The 24,443-nt window shown below is 41.7% G+C and overlaps 2 protein-coding genes across 3 annotated transcripts in view; both read left to right on the top strand.

The window, feature by feature from the left end:
* Positions 1-11,682, top strand: part of epb41l3b (erythrocyte membrane protein band 4.1-like 3b) — a 45,804-nt gene extending 34,122 nt beyond the window's left edge. The window contains exons 19-27 of the mRNA XM_038717515.1: positions 228-290; positions 1,454-2,167; positions 3,004-3,036; positions 3,318-3,395; positions 4,992-5,075; positions 6,234-6,332; positions 7,020-7,100; positions 7,439-7,554; positions 10,651-11,682. Of these exons, the coding sequence (XP_038573443.1) occupies positions 228-290; positions 1,454-2,167; positions 3,004-3,036; positions 3,318-3,395; positions 4,992-5,075; positions 6,234-6,332; positions 7,020-7,100; positions 7,439-7,549 (1,263 nt within the window). The 3' untranslated portion in view covers positions 7,550-7,554; positions 10,651-11,682. The remainder of the gene's footprint in view (positions 1-227; positions 291-1,453; positions 2,168-3,003; positions 3,037-3,317; positions 3,396-4,991; positions 5,076-6,233; positions 6,333-7,019; positions 7,101-7,438; positions 7,555-10,650) is intronic.
* An 835-nt stretch (positions 11,683-12,517) lies between these two features.
* LOC119901822 (zinc finger and BTB domain-containing protein 14-like) lies at positions 12,518-16,875 on the top strand. Of its 2 annotated transcripts, none has more exons than XM_038717514.1 (2): positions 12,518-12,540; positions 14,876-16,875. In XM_038717514.1, the coding sequence occupies exon 2, from the start codon at positions 14,899-14,901 to the stop codon at positions 16,069-16,071; it is 1,173 nt and encodes a 390-aa protein (XP_038573442.1). In that variant the 5' UTR covers positions 12,518-12,540; positions 14,876-14,898; the 3' UTR covers positions 16,072-16,875. The 2 variants fall into 2 exon arrangements, with proteins under 2 accessions (XP_038573442.1, XP_038573441.1); XM_038717513.1 differs by lacking the exon at positions 12,518-12,540 and adding an exon at positions 14,163-14,290.
* The last annotated feature ends 7,568 nt before the right edge of the window (positions 16,876-24,443 follow it).

Genomic DNA, 24,443 nt, shown 5'->3' with positions numbered 1-24,443 from the left:
TTAATCAGTAGTATGTTTATTGTGCTCAGTAACATTACATGCTTGAGTTATGAGTGGTTTTATCAGTGTTTCTCTGATGTAGTAATTAAAGTATCATAAAATGTGTCTGAAATGAAAAGAGGCTGATTTCTCTGGAAGAGTTTTGGGATCTGGATCACGTCCATTTGAACATGTAGTCACAGTAGACATGTCCTTCCTTGTCTGACATTTTTATTTTTCTTCTTTAGACCGACGACGAGGAGCCTGTGGGACAAGAGACGAAAGAGGCGGCGCAGCCTAAAGCCACCGAGGTAAACAGTTTTTCACATGTAACAACCCCTGCATTTTGTGAATGTGGTGTTGTGTTTTGTCCTTTGTCCTGCCCACAGCTCCAGACCTATCTGGACACTGGCACAGTTTTTAGTATTCTAGCTCTAACTACTTCATGTACAGTTCCTCCAATTTATTTCTCTTATCTGCTTGTTTTGTTATCTCTGAAATTTTGAGTTGAGGCTTGAAATGTCCTTAATGGTCCAGTTTTTGAAATAAAAAAACATTTTGTAATGTAATTCTAGCTAGGGCTGGACAGGGACCAGTTTACAGCATAATGACTACTTTCAGAAAATGTTGCTGTAATTCTTTCATACTTTTACCGTAAGGTTTACTTGTAGTGGAGTATTTTAAAAGTGAGGATGGTATTAGTACTTTAGTTTATGTAATGGATCTAAATACTTCCACCTCTGAGATAGTTAAGTTACTTTAGTCAGCCACTAAGTGTGTAGATAAGCTCAGGTTGCAGTATAATAGTTAGTAAAAGGCTGTATGTTGTGTTTGCTGCCAGAAAATGAGTAAAAAGTCCCTGTTTATGTAACGTTATTACGCCATCTTCTACTCTTCACATCAGAGTTGGTCCAGATGGTAAAAACTAGCCTTACTCTATGGCTGACTAAATTAATGTAACTACCCCTCAGCAGTAACCAGCAGAAACACTGAAAAACATGAATATGACGATATGGTCATCTGTTATATGGTACATTAACTAATATTTGAATAAATTGAATATATTTGATATATCGCTGAGCCCCAATTCTAGCATCATTGATATCAATCAAATCAAATTTAACTTTATGATCCTTAAGTCAATTTATGTGGCCGGAGGTGCATACACGGGTAAAAAAGGTACAAAAATGTGACATTACAGAAAATACAATAGGACAATCCGTAAAAGGAGCTGCACCACAGAAGTCAAGTGCTGATAAGAGATGCAAGCATTACTTTTTGTGCAGAGAAACTGTTAAAACAACGTCCAGGCATTGCGTCCTTTGTCCAAGTACTTATGGATGGAGCTCAATCTGCGTATGTGTCATTTCTAGATAAATAGTCTTATGAACCTATTCTCACCGTCTTGGCTGTGTGATGCCCTCTGTCTATTAACTTGCACAATCCATTTCCAATAAGCCAAGTGTCTCCCCAGGCGACAGGATATCTGGTGAAATACGTGGTGGATAGTATCGTAACAGATTTGGCCTCCTCCTCTGGGCCTCACGGAATTAGTCTGTCAACCACTATGGACGACGACGTCTTCATGGACGGGACCCTCAGGGAGGTGGAGGAGAAAACCCCCGATTCCCAGGAGGATGTCTCAGAGAAGTCAGTGGTGAAGGTCAGCCCCGGAGCTGTCAGGCAGGAAGTGTCCCAGGCCATCAGTGACAAGAAAGGGACGCTCATTATCTTGAAGGAGGCGGAGACTAAAGAGGACACAGAGGACAAAGAGATGAGCACTGTGGGTGAAAAAGAAGAGCCTGTAGTCCCTGGAGAGGCCGAAGCTAAGGAGAAGGAAAAGCTGTCTGCCTCTGCAGAGAAAGAAACTATCAAAGAAGACACTTCTGCTGTTAGAGAAGCCAAAACCACATTAGTCAAGACGCCGAGTCCAAAGATGGAGCTAAAAACTGGTGACGTGACTCAGATTAAAGGTATTGATTCGCCTAAAAAGGCCATGGCATCGTGGATTTCTGACGAGGTGAAGACAGAGGCTTTAGAGATGATCAGTGAGTCGACAAAGGAAGTAAAAGAGATGACTTCTAATGCTCTGCAGACAAAAGCAGAAATCTTCACCTTCGGAGATGTCCAAAAGTCAAGCCTGACTCAGATTACAGTTTCTGAATCTTCAACTACATCCTTAGCAGTGGTACTGTATGAAAACTAAAACAAACAACTCAGTGTTGGCTGCCTCCTTCCATATCTCCACCACCACCCTCAGCCTACCCTCATTGCCTTCCCTCCAGCAGCAGCCAAACCAGTCTAACGGTGTAATCAAGCTCTGTGCATGGCTAACAGTCCCCTAACACCCGCGTTTACTCTCACACACAACTACCGGATTTTGTTGCAGTCAAGCCCGCTGCTTCTTTTAAGATGCAACTGTTTTGGGTTTGTTTTTGAGTTCATTGACAGCTATAACGACTGGCCTTGCCTTAGCAGCTGAATCCCCACAGCTGATAAGGGAAGAAATGGGGGCTCTGGCTGGCTCTTGTTTGTTTTTCTACCGTTTTGCTCAGCTGCACCATTCCTTTCTTTCAGCTCTGTTATCAGTTCCCTGAAAGCAGTGACTTCATAGCCTTGGCTCAGTGCCACCGCTGCAGCTTTACCACCTCATCCTCCAAAATCCCCCTCTGCCTCTGTAACAAGTCAGGAAAACAATTGTATGGGTCTACCTGAAAAGCTGTTTCACTGTTCTTAAGGAACAGTTTTTCAAAAGCAGATTAGTAGGAAATTTGCTGCTGGTGGATTCAGTGACTCTAAAACCAGATTTTCGTCTGAGGTTTTAGGATTTTTCCAACTTGGCTTTAGGTTTAGCTGATTTAATGAGCTACATAATGGTATTCCATACAATCCTTACCATCAGACCTTTCATTTTTCCACCATCTTTCCCCTTTCTCTTTGTCTGGTGCTCACTGTGACTGTCTGACTGTCCCCTCTTTTCCTTTCTCTCTGAACTTGTGTGCGTCCATCCTTCTGTCCCATCAGTCTACGCTGGGATGGGTTTCCTCCACTCAAAAGGTGACCACTTCTTTCTGGTCCTCACAGATTTCAAAATACAACACTGCAGTGGATTTGGTGTAGCTGAAACCTTGATTCCTTTAAGTATTTAAGTATGTGTGTGTGCCTATTATTATTATTATATGTAACGTGTACGCAGTGGAAGTCTGAAAATATAAAACCCACACAAACATTTTTCTCAATCAGATGTGATGTGAAGCTGCCTTGTATTGAGTGGATTCTTTTTTTTTTTGTCATGGTGAAGCAAAAACATCATCTAATGATACAATTGTGATTCACAGCGATCAGCTGAACCAGAGGAGAAAGCGGTGGTTACCATGGAGACAGATGCCGCGCCAGCCGAGTCGACAGGGCCAACGGTGAATATCCAAACCACAGAGGCTGCGAGGGCCAAGCCAGCAGAGCTCACATTCAAAACAAAGTCAGCTGAGCTAGTTTATGCAGTTGTGTTACAAGAGGATAATAGTTTAGGAGATCCTCCAGCTGACTCTGTTAGTCGTGAAAAATGTGGTGTTCCAGGTATTGCACCATCTTCAGAACAACTTCATCAATGTGCTTCCATGGTGCTGGTAGCAGAAAAACAGCCACCAGCAACCAATGTAGGGTTAGATGAGAGCCTGTCCGGCATTAGTGCTTTACCAGAGTCGGCAGTGCCGACCTTAGCAACTGAAAAGGAAAGTGAGGAAGTAATAGATGAGGACGGAGAGGACACGGGTGTGGAGGGGGAGGCATTGACGTCAAAAGACAAAAATTATGGTTTTAGATTCACTGTTGATCCTGCTGACATTGGAGAGTGTGAAAAGGAAGAGAAACTGCCCTCAGCAGAGGAGGAACACAACGAAAGGGAAGTAGCTGCTTTGGAGGCTGTGGGAGAGGAATTAACAGGTTTTAAAAATGTAGGGGAGAGTAAGCACACAGAAGTAGATGGAAAGAGAGTCCAGTTCTCCAGTGAAGTGCAGTATTTCAAGGAACAAGAGTTCCCCGCAGAGTTAGGAGTTGGTATTGAGGAGGTGGATGAAGAGAGAGATGAAGGTTCACCAGCAGAGGGTGAATCACAGAAGACCTTTCCAGACATGTCGAAACCTTTGCCCTTTGAAAAAGAGAAATACTGCTGTGTACAGATGGTCAGCTTAGAAGATGAAATGGAGAGAACAGAGGAGGAAGAGAGAGGTGGAGAGAAGAAAGAACAGGCGAAGGACATGTATAATGAGGAAGAACTGAATTTGAACCTGGCAGAAGGCTGTGTTGACAGAAAGGTGTCAGCAGTGAGAGAAAATGTTATGGCATCAGAAGAAGTAAAGGAAGAAGAAATGGTCTTAAAAGTTTTGAAAAAAGGAGAAATAGAGGAACAAGACCAGAAGTCCAGCCTACACAAAGTGACTGTGACTGAACTTCTTACCCAGGGAGCCCCGCTCACCCATCCACCTCCAGCCGCGTCTCAATTGGAGGTAACCCTGCGTCAGCTCCAGTGCCTCAGCCTCTCGGCCCCGTAACCTCACCTCAACACTCCCCTCCTGCCGACACAATCTGACACTAATAATCAGTGGCAAAACTCGACCAAAAGCATAGATGCGTGTCAACTTGCTAACTTCACAGTTTGTTGGGGCCCTTTTTAATATGACGTGGTGCACACACTTGATGAAAAACCTTGTGATTTGCATACTCCAGTATCCTCTCCTTCACTGGATCAGGGACTCTAATGCATGACTGCATGACTTGTTTAGAGATTTAAGCACTTCAGTGACAGTCTTTGGCTTAGTTTCTTAGCATGTGGTATTCATTTGTGTCAATTAGATTTCATGCACAACAGTGTGGAGCTATTTTATGAACAAAGCCGTACAGAACCACAGTTAACAGTGACACCTAGAGCAGTTTGTTTCAGACATCTGAACCAAACTGCTGTACCCCCTCTGCATGCATTTATTTGTGCCCATTTTTTCCTTTTTCTCCATTAGAGCCTTGATGCCACAGAGGTGGGTACCAAAGAAATGCCTGTGATCCACACAGAGACAAAAACAATCACCTATGAGTCTGCAGAGGTACGTATGAACAAAACATATTATCTTCATTTTACATCTTGTACCATTTGGAAAGATGTTGGAAATGATTGTGATTAAAGAATCACACATAATAGGGTCTGTAATTTGCCTTAAAAATGCCCTAAAAAAGCTTCATGAAGTGATATTTTTGGCCACTTACGGGCAGCAGAAACAAGGTTGTGATACCAACACTGACATATTATCACCTTTTAAGTTGATATGGCAAGTATGTTAGCAATGTTGTTGTTTTCTCCTTGTATCTCTCCACTACCTCCTGAAGGATTTATCTGGCTAAATTCTCTACTCTGTTCACAAATTAGTTGCAAATTTCCGTTTTGTGCTGTGCAGGTAGTGTACTCTGAGTTTTAGAACTTCTTGATTTCGGACCGAAAAACAATGCTGATGAGAGTTGCGAGGATAAACGAAAACATTACAGTTGCATGCCATAAAACCAAAACAATGAGCTGAAAGACTTTATAAAGCTCCTTATCAATGAGGCGACCTGTCGGGTGTTCGTCACTACAAGGGACTTCTTTCACATAAATCTAAAGCTCTATTTAGCAATATTCTTTATATTAACTGGATCCAGTTACTACTGTATTTGTGGTGTGAAAGTTTTCACTGGTAGTTTCACAGAGAATTATCGATCAATTACGTAATTCCTCTCAGATCTACTGAGCTTTTTAGCCACTATAAGCTTTGTGTTTTGGTTTTGCATCCCTTAAACTCCACCATCAACCCCATTTTTAGCCACAGCAGGTTGGTGTATCAAAAAATAAAAACCTCACTAACTGGTGAACATAGCTCTTAGCAACCTAAAAAGACATATTTTTGAAGAACTGGTGGAGATGAAAAGTGAATTTTGGACTTGCATTCTTCAGGTGGCGGGAAAAACAAAACTAAGTGAACACTTACTCTGTGTCTGCTATATATGTAAATAAGCGACTGGTATCAAACATGACCGCCAACTTTCTATGGTGACAGTATGCCCATGTTTTCATATTATTGAGGATTTCCTCTGCCCACAAGTGTCCAAAAAATCAATTAACGCCAATTAGCGCAAAATAATAATTAATAGGAGCTCAATAAGTCTATTATCGTCATATCTATAATACAAATATAACATGTAATTTAAAAGAGTGTTTTGCTTATCAACAGGTTGACACTAATGGTGACGTGGACCCCGGCGTGTTGCTGAGTGCTCAGACCATCACCTCGGAAACCACCAGCACCACTACCACCACACACATCACTAAGGTGAGGCTTCCCTAATTGTACCTTTTGGTCTCATAACACTTGAAGCCTTAAACTTGACTACAGCGATACATGTCTGCTTTAGCCATTCTCCAGTGCAGAATTTAAAATAGTTGGAAAAGGAAGCGTACCTATATTTGTAGTATAGAGAGACATGGAAACACAGACTTGTTGTGCTTTTGTTATAAAAAAACATTAATGTGTGTTTTTATTTTGTAGTTCACTTGTACAAAAATCTTGGTTTTAATAACCAGAAATGAGCAACTTCAGTTTGTATTTAATTGTGGCTGCAACTTATTATTGTAGAAGACATTCAGTTTACTGTCAAGACTAAGAAAATATTCCATTTAGAAATTGTAACCAGTGAATTTTTGCTTTAGAAAAATGTTTTAAAAAACCTTAAACGGTGAATTGGTTATCTAAAAGTTACAATTTTGAGTAAATCAACAAATTGATTAATCAGTAAGACTAGAGAACTGTTTGCACAGTTTACCAGAATTTCATTTTGTTTTCATACAACCTTACTGTCCTCTGCGGCCCCATTTGAGGATTTAGACTGACTAGAAGGGTGCGTTTAAATAAAAATTTATCTTGATAAAACTGTGTTTTAAGAACACTTTCGGATGTTTGTTCCTGTATGTTTTTGTGTGTACATTGATTTAAGTCCTCCTTCTTTTATTTGCTGGTCAGACGGTGAAAGGAGGAGTATCAGAGACGAGAATTGAGAAAAGGATTGTCATCACTGGAGATGCAGACATTGACCACGATGAGGTCACTTCACTGTTTCTCATTTATTTTCCAGTGTTCTCATTAGTTTTCTTTGCCTGTAAAGTCAATAAGTGGATTTGAGCAATGACCATGAAAAAAGTAAAATGCTAGTGACCCCTCAGGACATTAACTTTTACTTTGCGAGCATGTGGCATTTTAAACAAAACATTATTAACGCGTGATGTGACTTTAACAAATACTGGAAGTATGAAAAATGTGACTAAAAGTGGCTTCCCTGTTGGCATATTGACTCACAATCCAACATCCCTGCTCCCTCCCCGCCTTCCCCATTTTCTGTCTCCCCCTGGTGATCCCTCCTGGTACTGCACTCCCGTATATAGGCCCTGGCTCAGGCCATAAAGGAGGCTAAAGAACAGCATCCTGACATGTCAGTGACCAAAGTAGTGGTACATAAAGAGACAGAGATCACGCCAGAGGAGGGGGAGGACTGACCCAGGTAAGACAATGAGGTCCCAGTCCTTGTCCCAGCTCTGTCCGTTTTAGTCTGGCTCGATCTGGTTTTGATTTGGTCGGACTGGGCTTTTTTTCAAGCTGGTCTCCATTCTTGGGCATGCTGCTTTCCCATCAGCACTTCTTCTCACTGGTACAGACAGCCCTGCTTCTGTAGCACTTACAGCTAATGCATCATGCTGTTATCATTCCAGCTCCACTCCCCCTGCAGGGAAAAGGTTGGCTGATGCGTGTGTGCATTCAGACCGGATATTATAGTCTCAACCCGTAATGACAAGGCTTAAAAACCTTTACAGTAATGCTCCTGGCAGTGTCATGCAATCTCCTATAATTTGACTGCAACACTCCCCCCTGCTGGAAAGAAACACATTCCCTTTTTATTAGAGAGAGCTGCTGTGTGTACTGAACTGTCTTCTTTGAATAGACAACTGGTTTGTCATTTAAAAAAATAAAAAAATCTATATTACAATTCAACAGTTTCCAAAATATGTGAAAAGGGTTTCTTAAATACGAACATGTAGTGGAAAACAAGTTCTGTTGAAATAGCGACATACTGCATGTCGTGTAATATCCTGTAAAACATTCTCCACATATTGTGAGGCTGCACATTGTAGACAAAACAAAAGGCACCGGCAGTGATGAACGATAAAATACTGGCTGAACCGGCTTCTGCTTCTCAGAGCACTCTGCAAACGCACCCGTATCGACTGAAATCTGATCTTGATGATACATGCTTTTCAACTCTGTTCTTTCAGGCAAAATCTTATACCATAACTGGAGGGCTTCCTATATTACCAGATATACAAAGACTATAAGGAGTGGATTAAATTAGCAGAAAAACACTGCTTAAATGTATGTAGCATGTATACATGAATTTAAAATACGCTTAAATAGATTGATATCAAATAAATCATTAATATCGACAATATTCTGCACATAAAAGGTCAATAAATGAAGTTATCTAATAGTGTTGGTATGAGTATTACTGTTTACTGTATACATAAATAAAAGAAGACAATAATAATAACAGTTTAGCACTGCACAGCAGCTTAATTTCATAGGGAGAAGAGTTCATGCATGGGCAGAATCCCTGAAGTACAAGAAACAATTTGTGACACACTGCTCCTTTCAGATGCACTCTTCCTTTCTGTGTGGGGGAGGAGAAATAGGTCAGCAGTCCTTGTGGCAGTGTTTGTACAAACTTCACAAATGCATGTGTTTCAACTTGTCTGTGTTGAGCATTATTTAAGGCGCAGAGCTGCGTGAGGGAAGCCCTTATTCCATTGCACCCCACACCATGTCGTTATAACCCTCGCCAACTTTTCCCTCAAGCATTTTGTCTCTGGAAACTGGAATTGTCCAGTTTATTCTTAATTCACCTTTTTGGCTCTGAAGCTTGTTATTTCTCTGGCTTTTGACTGAAACGATCCCAAGGCGCAGGGTTTGGGATGAGCAAGCTTGCATGTGTGTACTTGTGTGACTCACCAGATGGGAATGCTTGGCTTTGTTTCTGCAGCCTTGCCCTCAGTTGTGTGTGTGTGTGTGTGTGTGTGTGTACGCACGGGCGCGCGTATGTTGTCTAATATCTGTGTGTCAGATCGGCTGTGTTTCTGAGCAGCACTGTTAACATGATACTAAATGTTTTTTTTTCTCTGGTCTTTTGGATGTTTTTCTCTGTCCAGCGTAGATACACACAGAGTGTTAGGGCAAATACAATATAACAAAACCTTTTTTGGAGCAGCATCGTCAACAGTGTTAAAATTAAAAGGTTACTTTGAGACCACACACACAGCGAGCCGCAGGCCAGTGTGAGCTTCACGTCCCACAACTCTTCTCCAGCTCAAACCCTTCATGTTAACACATTAATGGTTAAAAAGGTTAAATATTAGGTTTTTCATATATTCTTTCAGGCTCATTATTCAGTATATTCTAATCCCTTAACTACCTAACTATTCTCCAAGTCCATCTGCGTTTCAACTTAACACATCCATCCATCAACTAAATGGTTCTCAAAAACAAAAATCCTGCTATTTGAGAACAAATATAATCCAGTAGACTAAGAAAATGGCTCCCTTTCCATCTTTGATGATGCAGCTTTTGGGAATAAAGCGTGCCGTACTGGAGAAGAGTTGAGTGGCATGTTTTAATGTTTATGGACTGAAATCAAAATTCAAACCTCATGTTTACAGATCGAGAATGATGGTTTTCTTTATTTTTCAGTTGTGACACCAGCTTTCCTGGCTTAGTGTTTATGGTCACACTCAAAATGATTAGTAAAATAGTTGCCATTAATTTTTTTGGGATGCGAACGGTCTTAACGCTTAAATCCGATTCATTGCCCAGATCCGTTTTTTTTGTTTGTTTTTTTGATTGACTATTCACAATATTTTTTAAATGTGGCCCATGTCAGACTCCAGACTGGCCACGGCCCATTAGTGACATGCCCAAAAAAATAATACGTCACACACAGGACGCTGTCTTGCGGAACATGGATGCCACAGAGGCTAGCGTCTACAGTTTCATTTTTAAGTTGATTTCAAGTGGAAGAAAGGGAGTGTGTGAGCAAATGATAACAAGGACGAGGAGAAAGAGCGCCAAATTTTTAATAATGGATTCATTTTCCACTTCATCTTCGCTAGTGCAGAAGTGTGATCACAGTCGCTCTAGAGAGTCGCATGAACTCTGATCCAACTGTCCAGACTGAGGTCTCATTGGAAAAAAAAAAAAATAAAAATACAACGGGTTTAAGATTAGATTCCATGTGACACTCGCTGTTCACACTGTTAAGAAACAATCTGATATGAGTGTCATATGAGCAAAAACATCTGATTTGGGTCACTGTGGCCTGCAGTCTGAATGCAGCTTTAGTTAGAGTCAGAAACTGCCCGATCAGCCTGTGTGTAACTATTTGCATTTCTGTAACTCAGTAGTCCCTCTGTGTTTGTGTTTATTGGGCCAAAACTGCCATAACCTTTTATCAGGCTCATTTTTAGCCTTTTGGCAGGAGCGCTGTGGCACTGAAGGTTCAGATGTGATTAAACACGCAGGATGGTACTAACTGCTGTTTCCTCTGTACTTCCAGGAGTAACGCTGAGGGCTGTTTTCTGTTCAACCTACCAGAATCCAACATCTACATATTACTCCGGGAGTCTCAGAAGACTAGAAAGGCTCCTACTCTCCAAATGCTGCAGCTCTCCGCTAGTCGCAACCATCACCTGCAAAATAAATGAATGCATTTTGCATGAGAAGGACGCAATGTTGCATTATCAAACAAACGGCAAGATTATACTGAAAACTATCTGATTTTAAAAATGGTTCTCGACCCATCTGCACGCCGAATCCCCGTGTGTGCAGCAAGCAAACTTTTTGCTTTCACTGCCTTATGACATTGATGCATTTTTATGATTGAGAGTAATTATTGTAGCAAACGTTTTATTTATGAAATAAAGCCATCACTCCAGAAACTTAAATCGCTGTAGGCTGTATATGTTAGGGAGCATACACTATTTAACCTTGCTGTAGACGTGCCAACCCAGCAAGCATTGCCTCACCCACACCAACAACCCAATGATTTGCTGTCAGGGATGCCACTACAGAAATCACTACAGCCCAGTAATGTACATATCCAAGCTTTCCTAGGAGAATAGCAAATTATCTTTCACAGTTGATTTTTGTCGTGTCTATTCCAATTGCATTTTCCTTTTTTATGATCATTTCAGTATTTTTCCACCAGTTTTTGTTTTGTTGGCAAAATGCCAAGGAATCAAGATTTCTGTGCAAGAAATGGAGTTTTATGTGCCTGTGCAGGATTTGAATGTTTTCCAGGGTAGATGATCGGCTGCAACACCAGTCCCAGGGCTGTGTGACTGTGAGGCAAAGGGCTCAGACTGCCGAGCTCTGCCCAAATTAGATGCAAAGCCAAGAGAGATCTGTCAGCCCACCACCACCCTGAACATGTCAACTGTATGCCTCCCTCATCTGTTCAACTGTGTCTGAATAACCTGTTCGTGTACAGCCATGTTTTCCTCAGAAAGGTGAAATAAAACTGGCAAATGCATTTGTTTTAATTGGCGGTTTTCTTTTAAAAAATAAAATGTTGTCCAAAGCACTGAAACTTGTGTCCCCGTTGGAGCTATTGATTTAGTATTGATATGTTTTAACACTCAGATATGGAGTCATCGTTGTGAGTGATAATTCAGATTTCAGGGCCTTGCTGATTTTACTAGTTACCATTAAACAAGACACTGAGTATCCCATGTGTTCACATCATCATAACTTATAAATCGCGTTTTATACAGCCATGGTATGTGATACTGAGCCCTTAAAAAGATTGAATCATAATCTTAAAATTGCTGAGGCTTATTCACAAATTTGGAGGTTACTGTGCAAAAATGTATTTGTAAATTATAAAGATTATAAAGACAAAACAGATTTCATACCCTTAGGCACTAAAATAACCTGATGAACAAGGGTGAGTAAATATTGGTTAAAAAAGAAATGTATTAATGGGAGTTGGTAAAATCTGTAAACTGTAGTCTATCTATTATCCATTAAACCAAATGCTCTAAACACTTAATTTATCTGTTAAAATAAGAACCCTCTTGTTAGTTAAGACGGGATTTGTACAGCTTCAGGTAATTAAGTCGAGGACACGGAAGCTCCCGAAGCCCCGCCCCGCTGTGTACGTGCGTGTGTGGCAGAGAGCAGCAAAATGCGCTCTCACTCTGTTTCTGTTTGCAGATCTCTTATCTCTAAAATCGTTATCCCACAAACAACCTTTCGTTTTTGTTTTGTTTCGCACTTCCAATACCAAAAGATAGAGGCGATAAAACTGTTGCCTTTGGCCCGCAGAGAATCAGGGCTGTCTTCACAACGGGACCTTTGGACCTTCTATAACAGTTAGACAGATGCATGCAATACTAAGAAATTAAGCAGAGAGGTATTTTTAATACTTCTAGTGACTCTTACCAGGGTAAGTTAACAATTTTAAAGGCTGATTATACATTTGTATTTATAACTTTTTGTCATATTATACCACACATTTTCATTATGTCACACACTATGCTGAAACACAAAATAGTCTCAAAAAGTAGGTCATCCATGTTGTTAAAGTGGGAAGATGGAGATTCCAAAAACACTACTCTGTGTAAAATAGTATGTTCTTACATGACTGGAGTGGTATTTTCCATTTGTACATATTTCATTTCAGCAAGACAATATTATGCCATGCTATTTACATTAAAGACCATTTGGATGAATAAGTGACAGTTACACTTCCCTTTTTTAGAGTGTAATTGTAATGTACAGCCTATTTATACAGATCAATGGCAGAACAAGCTCATCATTAAAATGTTGTAGGCCAATAATAACTACAAAGGTGTAGAACTTTAAGTTAAAGAATCAAACAAATACATATAAAAGAAACGCAACAGAAAGGATGGGGGATCGGGGTATTGTTTATTGTTTAGATGTTTAAGCCTGAAAACCTGTTTTTTCCATCAGTTTCTTCAATGAGTGATCCTACATGGCTATACAGTAGAAAAGTAAAAGTACTCATTATGCAGAGAAATGGTCTCTGTGTTTTACTATTATATAATTTTTTTTAAATTAATATTACTGCATTAATGTGTATGTTGCATTTTACTGCTGTAGATGTTTATGGTTGTGCTAATATTACCTGCTTTATAGGCTACACTGTTGGGTAGTTGAATCTACAGGACTGCATCATATAAAAGATCATCATATATGTATTTGTAATGTCACTGTCCCGGGAGAACCACGTGTCTTTAAAAAGTCAACATTTCAAGTTTCTTTTTAATTGTTTATTAAGCTGAAGAAGTAGGATCATATTCTCGACCTATAAATAAACACTTGACCATTTTATCTGGAAAAAAAATCACATACAAAACTTGGAGATACATGGTTTTCAGTGGACAGGAAGGGTGTGGAAATGTGTAATCTGAAAAGTAACTAAAGCTGTCAGAAAAAAGTAAAAGCAGAATATTTGTTTTGAATTATTGCGGAGTATAAAGTTGCATAAAATGAAAGTCCTTAGGTAAAGTACCTCAAATTTTTACTTAAGTAAAGTACTAGAGGGAATTACTTATTTACATTCCACCACCGCTTTTTTTATTCATTCAGATTCAGAATCAGAGAAACTTTACTGATCCTGGAGGGGAAATTGTTGTTACAGTTGCTCACATTGCTAATCAAGGCATTAAAGATATAGAAATAATAATAAAAGGTTGGCAAGTAGAAAATGTAAAAATATAATATAAAGATATAAATAGGAGTGTGGAAATATGTACAGTATTCTACAGTACGTGACGTGTAATGAAGAAATACCTACAGATTAATGGGACAGAATAAACCCCAGTATTGCACATTAGTGGAGTAGAACAGATTAAGTGGTTATCTGTAAATATTTATATTTTATTAGCACATTTCTTCTGTTTATGTACATGTTATATTTATATTATTATAACTAGTTATAAGCCCAATTGAATTGAATTGAACGGAATTTTTCGCGGAGTGAGTCGTCCTCGCGCACATAGACGATCCCTGTGGAGTACTTGCTCCGGTGCTGTAGGTGGCAGCAGAACAGCGCGACATTTCCTGTGAAGCCCAATAGTCACAACAAGAGGAGGAAGAGGAAAAACGACAGCTCTGGATCGTCGTCGACTGCCTTGCGTGACAACACAGGGATCGCGTTCAGGCTTCGGGTATTAAACATTTTTAATTTTCTCTTTGTCGCTGCGGACGGCGCAGGAAACGACGCGGCGGGTTTTCGCCGTCAGTCGGCCTGCTCGCCGCCGTGTCCTCCGCTGTTTGTGAACTGCTAAAGACACCAGAAACATGCCAATGGAGGCTTGCTGACCAAAATGGCTGGGCGCAGTGAAATGTGAAATATTCCTGCTAAGGTTATCCTTTCTGCGCGCAGCGCGACTGTCACGCGAGCACGGCGGCTAAAATGCATTACTGAAGTTAAGAAAAGTGCAAATGTTTGTTTCTGCTAGCGTTTAGATTTTTATTAGCATTACTGCGGCTTTTACTGCTATCGGGCCTGGCGTGTTTTTCCCCCCCAAACGAATTGTGCATGATTGATTTAGCCACTTTTGTTTATGCGATAACGTTATCGGTTACTCCTGTAATTGTGCGTGATTGTGTGTCCTAATACTGGAATCTGTGTGTCTTATCATAAGAAGAAGAATGCCAATAGAGCTCCACCCGTCCTCCTGGCAGGTTATACACGTCCGATCTGTTGTGGAAATCAAAATATTTGACCATTTGCTGTTTCCCCTCTCCAGGTTGCTCCAATTTGACCTGCAACATGTCTGACTTACTGAGATATATCGACTATGACCACAAAGCCACCTTTCTGAAAATGCTCAACCAACAGAGGATGGAGGGTGAGCACTGTGATGTGGTGGTGGTGGTGGAGAACATAGAGTTCAGGGCTCACCGCTGTGTCTTGGCAGCATGCAGCAACTACTTCAAAAAGCTTTTCAAGAAACAGAGTGAAGAGGACAACTCCATCGTGGAGTTGGACTTCATCCGCTCTGACATCTTTGAAGAGGTGCTCAATTACATGTACACAGCCAGGCTCGCTGTGAGGAAGAAGGACATCAATATGATGATGTCATCCGGCCAGATCCTGGGGATCAACTTCCTGGATAACTTGTGTACCCAGAAACGTGAGCTGACCAACATGAAGACCCGGGAGAACCAGGCTCCCGGAGACCACGGGATGCGAGCTCAGGACGCCATCCTGAAGGAGCTGGCCATGGAGGAGGTGAGGAAGAACAGTTTCTATGACCAGGGCATGGATAGTATGGGGCCCGGGGGCTCTCATGTGTCTCAGCCGCACAACTACAACACCAACATGAGCAAAGATCCTCACAGCCACGGCTGGGGCTCCTCTTCCACCAGCGACATGAAGCTGGAGTACCTGCTGTACGGCCACCGCGACCACGGCTCCTGCCAGAGCACGGGTGCGAAGCCCATGGACCACAACGCCAAAAAGGAGCGGCTGCTCACCGCCAACCGCCCCTACGGCTGCGAGCACTGCCCCAAAGCCTTCACCACCGCTGCCCACCTCAAGGAGCACCTGAAGATCCACTCCGGCTTCAAGCCTCACCGCTGCGTGGTGTGCGGCAAGGCCTTCATCAGGGGCCCCGACCTGAAGAGGCACGAGAGGGTCCACAGCAACGAGAGGCCCTTCGCATGTCAAATGTGCGAAAAGGCCTTCAAGCACAAGTCTCACCTGAAAGACCACGAACGGCAGCACCGGGGCGAGCGGCCATTCAATTGCGGCTCCTGCGACAAAGCCTTCATCAAAGCGTCGGATCTGAAGCGCCACTGGAACACGATGCACAGCGGCAACTCCCGCAGACAGATGTCCCTGTCTCCTGCTGCCTCCCAGCAAGGCCAGGCAGAGGCCACCGACCAGAGAGACTGGAAAATGGAGACCGGGCCACATTCGCACAACTCGGGGGACTGTTGAGCCTGCAGACACACCAAACCACACTCAAACTGACCTACAGACACACACACACCCACAACAGTCACTTAAAAACATGTATACACACTGACACACCACAACCCTGTGACAGGCTAAGGGCCTGGCATCACATGGACATTGATCGGAGTGAGTAACGAGATCATAGCATGTTCATAAGACTGTGGGGCTGTATTATTATTCTAAAGAGTTATGTCAAAATGATGTTTTCTTTCCACCTGTAAAATCATGTAAATGTTTAGTTCACTCTACTATACATATATTTTTCACAAAGCATCGTTGCTATCTTGACTGGGGGTTCTCATAACATTATTCTCTTTTTACTTTTATGGGATATGTAACATTTAAATGTTTGTTTAACCTTTACTGGATTTTATGGAGATAAAAGAGAGAAACAGAGTGGGCAGGGGAGGGGGATTTTTCTGCATAACATTTGTTGCATTGAGTATATTCATGTGGATGTTTTTAATGGATGTGTTTAGTTGTATTGATTGATATTACACTGTAAGAGTAAGAGTCACCATTTTGCATTTGATGCAGATGATACCAAAGTCTTGGGCCCTTGACGGATCGTCTTTGAAGGCTGTCCTGCCCAAGCAACCGGCCAACTAGATTTACTGTTATACAGTATAACTGTCATCCAGCTATCAACAGTTAATGATAGATGTCTGTATATACTGTAGCTTAGTTTGTTGCACAATTAGAGTACAAAATAATGATTTATGCACATATAACATTGTCCTACTCCTACACTTTGACAATAAACACCATTTGCTGTGTTTTATTGTTTTTGCAAAGTCTGGTTTTTGCTGAAGAGAGCTCAGCAAGCAGGATCCTGCAGACAGCACCTGAACACAGATCTGGAACGTTAAACTCTATAATGTTGAAAATGTTGAACGATACAAGCAACAGCCGACGTTTATTAATAAAAGCGTGTGTTGTGGAAGTTACAGTGGCATTCCCCAATATTAAAGTCTTCTGCAGCGGCCACTTTGGTTAAAGTGGTCAGATGTCGATGTTTGTTATGGTTGTAGTGAAAAGGTTTGTGGATGTTGATTTTACACTTTGTAAGCACAACATTATCGACTTGTGACATGTGGGTACCGTGACAATATTATCAGTGCAAAACAAAAAGTTAAAGCCTTCTCCTTCAAGGGCGGGGGGGACACAGGCATCTGCAGCAACACAATGTTGGTAAATCAAGACTAACTCATAATTCAAAAGTGTTAAAGTAAAATTCTGAAGATTTTAGTCTCATGCTGCTTGTAAAGTTGCTGTATTCGGTTATGTTTCCCAACAAAGATGCACCTGGGAAACAACATAATAACCAGAGCTGCAGCTAATGATTATTTTCATTATTGATTAATCTGCTGATTACTTCATACTTGATTTTTTTGTCAAACTTGTGGAAAATGTCTTGGTTTCCCAGACATCAAGGTGACGTCTTCAAATGTGTTGTTTTGTCTGACCAACTGTCAAAAACTCAGATGTTCAAAAGCAAAAAATCCTCACACAAGTTTTTGCATTTTTGTTTGAAAATGTTCATCTTATAGTTGCAGCTCTAATAATAAAAGAGATGCTTATAATTAAACCTGACACTGTTAGTCCAACTAGCTGAAAATGAATATGCAACTTGACTGATAACTGATGAATTGTTTTGAGAGGAGAAATGCAAAATATTCTCAAGTTCCAGCTTCCTTATTCTGATGATTTGTTGCTTTTCATGTTTTGGTACACAGATTATATTTGGGCTTTAGGCTATTGGTTGGACAAAGCAAGCCATTTTTCAACATTGAATATGGATTAAGTTCTTAATGTAGACAGTTAGTGATAGTGAAAATGACCTCTGAGTGTGTAGTGTTAATTTCACATTTACTTCATCCCGGGATGCAGCAGTGTCTCTGTATTTGGTTTGTTTATAAGCCTGGCCAATACAAACAATCACATCTGCTGCCCAGCCCCCACCCAACCCTGAAGTCCGCTGCACCTTTGGGTTTGTTCAGCTCTAGTTCAGTTCTTTAGTTTGACTCTGACATGAAACTAACTCCTCAGTGGCGCGAGTGTCTCATGAGGGTAAAAACACTTTGCACGGTACATAAAGCCAGCAAACACACCCAACATGGTTGTGTTTCATCGTCAAGAAAAAAACTTCTCAGCAGCTCTCCCATACTCTGCATGCAACACTAGATGGTGCCCTGTTCATAGTGATTGACCTGTTGCTGCCTAATTTGACCTGCTCATGTTGACTGTCAAGGACTGAAGAAATACCAAAGACACTGATAGCACAGCAGAACAGAAGTCACTGGGGTTTTATTAAAGGAAGCCAGGCTCACTTGGAAGCGCATATGGTAACTGCAAAATATATGCGCTCTCACACCTCCCTGTTTTCCATATATTTACATACATCTGACTGTGGATGGAGTGGGGCCAGTGCAATATCAGGCATTCACTGTCTCCGCTCTGTTTGCATTGACAGTCAGATGGAAATAGTCTGTACCTATTTATGACAGTTTGACCACACAGTCTGGAGGGAGAACGTCCTCAAAAGTGGTCCTGTTTGCGGCATGTATCTTAAGATTGATCTGTTCTTAACTGTCAACAGGGAAAGAGTTTGATCGGCTGTAATTTGGGGTGAAGCACTTTTGTGGAAAACTGACGTCAGTGTCTAATGGAAAAGGCGGGCCTGGTGTCATTGATGTCAGTAGATGCCGAGATCTGTTTTCTGCATTTTCTGGCCTTGCTGTGTGTGTGTGTGTGTGTGTGTGTGTGTGTGTGTGTGTGTGTTGTGAGTGCATTAAAGCCAGTGAACGACGCAGGATATGCTTTTGCATCACATTGTTGACTGACTAAGGCTGGGTGTGTGTGCGCCTTTGTGTCGTGACTGCCTGTTTGTGTGTATTCGTAGAGAGGTTGGAAATGTATTGCGTGCATGGCTTATATTGGCGTGTGTGTGCATGCCAAGGGATTTGAGTGATGAAGGCTTATTGGGTGTTTGTATATGTGTGCTCAAGCATGTTCCTAAACGCTGTTATATGTGCGTGCACGCATGCGTGCATGTGTATGCATATGTAATGACTGGGGGGAGGGGTCACGGAGGACAAAACGCATGTACATACACTTGGGTGATTATTTACTAAAGGTCCCACATTTGTGCATGTGTGTGTTTGTGATTAGTACAACTGAGCCTTGCAGACACATACGTGCGTGTTTGTACATCTGTGTGTATGCATCCTGCCACTGCGCATGTGTACGTGTGAGTTTTAACCCAGGGATTGATACCATTGTTATCACAGAGGCAGGAGAATTTATTTTAATGTTGACACATTAATAGCCTAGTATAATTCATTATTGTTATCTGGTTTCATCAGCAATATAGCTTTGTTTTATTATTTAACATCTTTTTTTTATTGGTTCAGGTGTTTCTACGGAAGCCCTGAGAGGAAAGTGCAAAAAATATATTCTTGTGATCCATTTTCTAAATCTGATTTATTAGACTCATTCTCAGGTTCATACTTTTATTTTACATGTCTACCAGAAAACATTTACATGCTTTAATGTTTAAAAAACAATATCTTTTCTTATACTGTCCATTGCTTCAGCACCTCAATTCACACTCTGTTTGAACCAAGTGGGAACCTCTGGGTCTTAAAAGTGAAACCAATGCACTCTTATAACACTGTCAGACTCACAATGGACTTTAAAAAGCATCAAAATCAATGCATGGATTCTTCTTTCTTGTCAAAACCAAGTGGCAACCTCTGGGTCTGAAAAGTGAAGCCAATGAGGAAGTGCTTTAAACCTACATTATTTCTAATGGCCAGCAGGGGGCGACTCCACTGGTTGACAAAATAATTTAGATTTTGTCACTGGGAAAACCAGTAGGCCTACAACTTTTTTTTACCACCTGTTTTTAAGCACTTAGAAAGATTCTCCTGGCAAAGCATTTCACTTGTTCTTAAGTCATAAACACAGGAGAGAAATAATTTAGATCAGACTTTGACAATGGATAACCAGAAATGTCATTTCTCACTTTTTCCTCTCAGGGCTTCCATAGAAGCGCCTGAAGTGATAAAAAAAAGATGTTAAAAATAAAAATATAGTGACATAACTGAGGAAAACAGATAAAACAACAACAGTGAATCATACTAGGCTATTAATGTGGTCCACATTTAAATAAACAGCTGGTTTTATCCTGCTTCTGTGATAACAGTGGTCACTTGCTTTTGGCTGCTGAAGCCTGGGTTATTTTGTCTCCTGCGCACGCACATGCATGTGCACGTGCAGTCACTGGATGTGTGCACAGGCCTGCGTGGCTCCTATGCATACATACATTTGTCATTTTGGAGCGTGAGTGTGCACTCATGCATGTGTATGTGCATGCATTGGAGAGTGTTTATATTTTTGTGTGCGCTATATGCATAATGAGTTCTGTGTGTGCTCACGCACATCCGTGAGTGAGTGACAGGCAGCGAGTGAATGTGCATTCATGTGACTCTCTGCGTGTACTCATCCGTGCCTGTGCGTGAGGGTCATGCATCAGTGTGGAGCAGGGTGTGTGTGTGTGTGTGTGTTAGTCCTTATTTGTTTTTATGCATGCATGCATGTATGTGCATGCAAATGCACACATCATCACTATTTAGGGAATTTATGTGTCAGCAGGCTGAATTTTATAATGTAGGTCGTCACATGTGTGTGTGTGTGTGCGCGTGTGTGCGTGTGTGTGCATGTGTGGCATACATTAGTAGCTAGTGTGGGGGCTGTGCATTCAGATTCATGTCTGCATAACTTTATGCGGCTTTCTGTATGTGTTTATGCTCTCTTCGGCTTCGGTTTATGTGTGTGTGGGCGCGAGTGCATGTGTGTGTGTGTGTGTGAGTGTGTGTGATTGCACGTATGTGTATATGTGTACAGTGAACACCCGGTTTCCATTACCCTGGCCGGCATGGTTCCCTCAGCCAGACCACAAACCTCCTGTCTCCACTCTGGCTCCACCCAGCGCTGCCACAGGCTTCCCAGAAAAGAACAGCATCTAATTAAAAAACTTTAATTACATTCATCTCATCTCTCACACACACATACACACACTCGGGGAGAATAAAACAACTGTATACAAACAATCCCATGTGATAAATGGGCATGAAAGGCAAAGCCAGCATTTTTTTCCGCCCAGGCGAAATGGCTTTTAATCAGAGTTGCTGACATTCATGAGCCATATAGTTTCCTGTGATGTCGTCCTCCACTTGAGCACCATCTGGAATTTCTTCAGTTTTAAGGACTTCATGATCATGGTGTCTCTCTGTCCTCCAGTGTCTTTTCATGAGACGTTTTATGTCCTTGATCTGATCTCCAAGGCATCTTAAACCTAAAAAAAGAAGCATAAATCATCTTACAACTGCGTATCTCCAGTTTCTGAATAAACTCTCACCGAGGCTTTTAAACTGATTTGTAGGGCAGCTCTCAGAGTACGACACAACTGTAAAATAACACTCGATTCACGGCTTATCTCCAGAGTGAATGTCACATTAATGCGAGGAGGAGCTCTGAGGAATGTTCCCTCGGGGGGGTTTCACTCATCACCTTGAACACAGGAGCTCCTATCTGACCAGGTTCCTCCTTTTCCCATCAGACCACATAGAAGCAGGTTTATTAACTGTGTTTTTCTGTGTCCGCAGACAAGGTACGTCTTTGTTGATGGGCATGGTGTTGACCTGCAGAGTCAGACCTGTGGAGGTGGGTTATCAGTCCATCTCCACAGGACTGAGAGCCGGCCGGATCGCTGTGATCTGCCGGCAGGAGCCCTTGTTCAGGGCTGGACCAGATGTTCCAGCTGAGAGGTTATCATCGCATCTCTCCTCAGTTGGGAGTCCAGGCCTGCTCACCCCCTCCTACGTCACTGTCTCTCCCCTCTCTCCTCTTTTGTCTCTTTTACCTCTGTGGTACTGCTCTCTTATAATCTCCTCACCCTCCCCACCTGCCCTGGTTTCCTCTACATCCTTGTATCCTTCTCTCTTTCCTTCCCTCTTCTCCTGCCCCCCCCCCGTTCTTCTCGCATGCATTTATCCTTCCCTTCTCAGTCCACTCCTCTCTCTTCCTCCTATATGTGCTTCTCCCTTGTCTTCTACTCCCCTCCTCCCCCTTTCCCTTCCCTTTTTTCATTTCCCTCTCCTTCCTCTTCACATCTCCTCTCCCCTCCTCTTCTTCCTTTTCCCCTCTCTAATTCTCTCCTCTCATTTATCTCCCCCTCCTGACCTGCGCTCTTCATTTACCCACTCTCCTCCCCTCCCCTTTTCTTTCCTATCCTTTCCTTTACTCCCCTCTCATTTATCTCCACTTCCATCCACCCTTTGTCCCACCTTACTTCATCTTCTTCTGCCTTTCTTCTTCTCCTCCTATCATTTTTCTCATTTCTTTTCCTTCTTTCTTATCTCTCATCTCCTCCTCTATGTCCTTCTCCCTTGTCCTCTATTCCTCTCCTGGCTTCTTCTCCTGTCCTCCTCTCCAGTTTTCTCCTCCCCTCCTTCCTTCTGTCCTTTAGTTTTCTTCCTCCTCTCCTCTACTTTTTTCTCCTGCCTTCCCTTTATCTTGTTTTCCTACCCTCTTTTCTCCTTTCCTTTATTCTTCTATATTCCCCTTTCTCATATTCCCCTCCTTCAGCTACTCCGCACTCTGTTCCTCCCTCTCTGCTCCCCACTTTATTCTCTACTGCTCTCTCCCTCTCCCTTTCCTCTCCTCCTTCCCTTCCTTTTATCTCTTTCCCCCTCACCTCCTCTGTGTTTTTCTTATTTGACCTCCCCAGCCTCCTTCCATCTCTTCTCTCTTGTATCTCCTTCTTTCCTCTCTGCCCTCTCTCCTCCCCACCTCCCAGTACAGATAACAAGTGAGGGCTGTCTTTGGTCAAACACATTGCACGCTGTTCTCCCCCCTCCCCTCCTTCCTCCTGCCCTCATCTGCTGTTATCAGGCTCAGTCATGGAGGTCTCACCCTAATGAAATTCCCTCGGTGATCACACTGGTGATTCTGAAGGAGACCACATCTGGGGAGTAGCTGAGGGCATGAAAAGGAAAAGCAGCTGTAATCTGATTATAAAAATGTTACCTGTAATCTGGCCGACGTGGAATCTGCTACTCAGACAAAACGATTGCAATACATTTGATTGAGTATCATAGCTGCCATAGAGGAAACTTAAGTTTGTTTTAATATATTAGGGGTCGTCCAAACCTGGGAGCACACTATTCTTGTATGGTCTGAAATGTGGTAATCAACTAGTTTAAGGGGCTGTTTGAGGGTTAGGACTTGGCTTTAGGTTTAGGTGTGTGTGTGTGTGTGTTATTCTGTAATGTGTGAAAGCTGTAGTAGAAATAGGACAGAGGTTATAAAAGACAATTTAGTTTACCTGTGTATGAAACATGCGATACAAATAAATTTGTTTGTTCAAAAAAATTTTAAATACATATTTTTCAGATTGTCAGAGCATGACATACAATTTTTCATTTAATTTTCCTTTAAATGGAATGTCTTTTCAAGAGGGACCTGGCCAACAGTTACACCTACCTGTATGTTTCATGTACTACACCCATGTATATGAATACACCAGGTCTTGTCTGATGTATTATAGATTGTGTTGTCAGACTCTGTATGTTCCTGCCTTAAAATTGTGTTGCAACCACGATATTGTATTAAAGATTAGTTTCAGTTCATATTCAGTTCAATTCAAACAGAAAATAGATTTTCCTCCAAACAAAATTAAATCCTGGATAGAATGAATACAGTTTTTGAACATTTATTTGAATTTCAATCAAAATTAATCTGATCCACATCTTGTTCAGCCTTACAGTTACAGTTCTGTTTGAATTGGACTCTTAGAGCAGGTGGCACCCATCTTAGAAATTAAGGTACCATATAATTCACTTCTCTTAGCTAACGTTGTCAAAAGCATTTCGACTGAAACTTCAATGATGAATCCAAAGTCGAGCATTTAACCCGACCCATAAACATAGCAACTTCAACCAATGATAGGACTTGGCTGCACTTTTGACCTCAGACTGTAGTCACATGAGAAAGATTCTTGCGCTCCGTGTAGCCTTGATTTACCTACATGACATAAGAAATGATACAAATTACATTTCATTTAAAAGCTACTTGGAAGAGTCAGCTTTGTAATCATCTCCAGATATAACTCTGGGTAAAGACAGCCCACTTTCTTGTCATCTCCCAGCTCCCAGATCATGACTCCACCATCAGAAGTTACTCCCAGACACCTGTCTGTAAAGAGAAAACCTCTGCTTGCCGTTTTGGAAGGGCACATTAACCTGAACAACTCCAGCAATATTATCATAAAGGCCTGTCGAAGTAGAGAC

This window comes from Micropterus salmoides, unplaced genomic scaffold, assembly GCF_014851395.1.
Source record: "Micropterus salmoides isolate LMB-PRFRI ecotype aquatic unplaced genomic scaffold, ASM1485139v1 Ms_hic_scaffold_14, whole genome shotgun sequence".
Taxonomy (NCBI): domain Eukaryota; kingdom Metazoa; phylum Chordata; class Actinopteri; order Centrarchiformes; family Centrarchidae; genus Micropterus; species Micropterus salmoides.
This window is presented reverse-complemented; position numbering and strand designations above follow the sequence as displayed.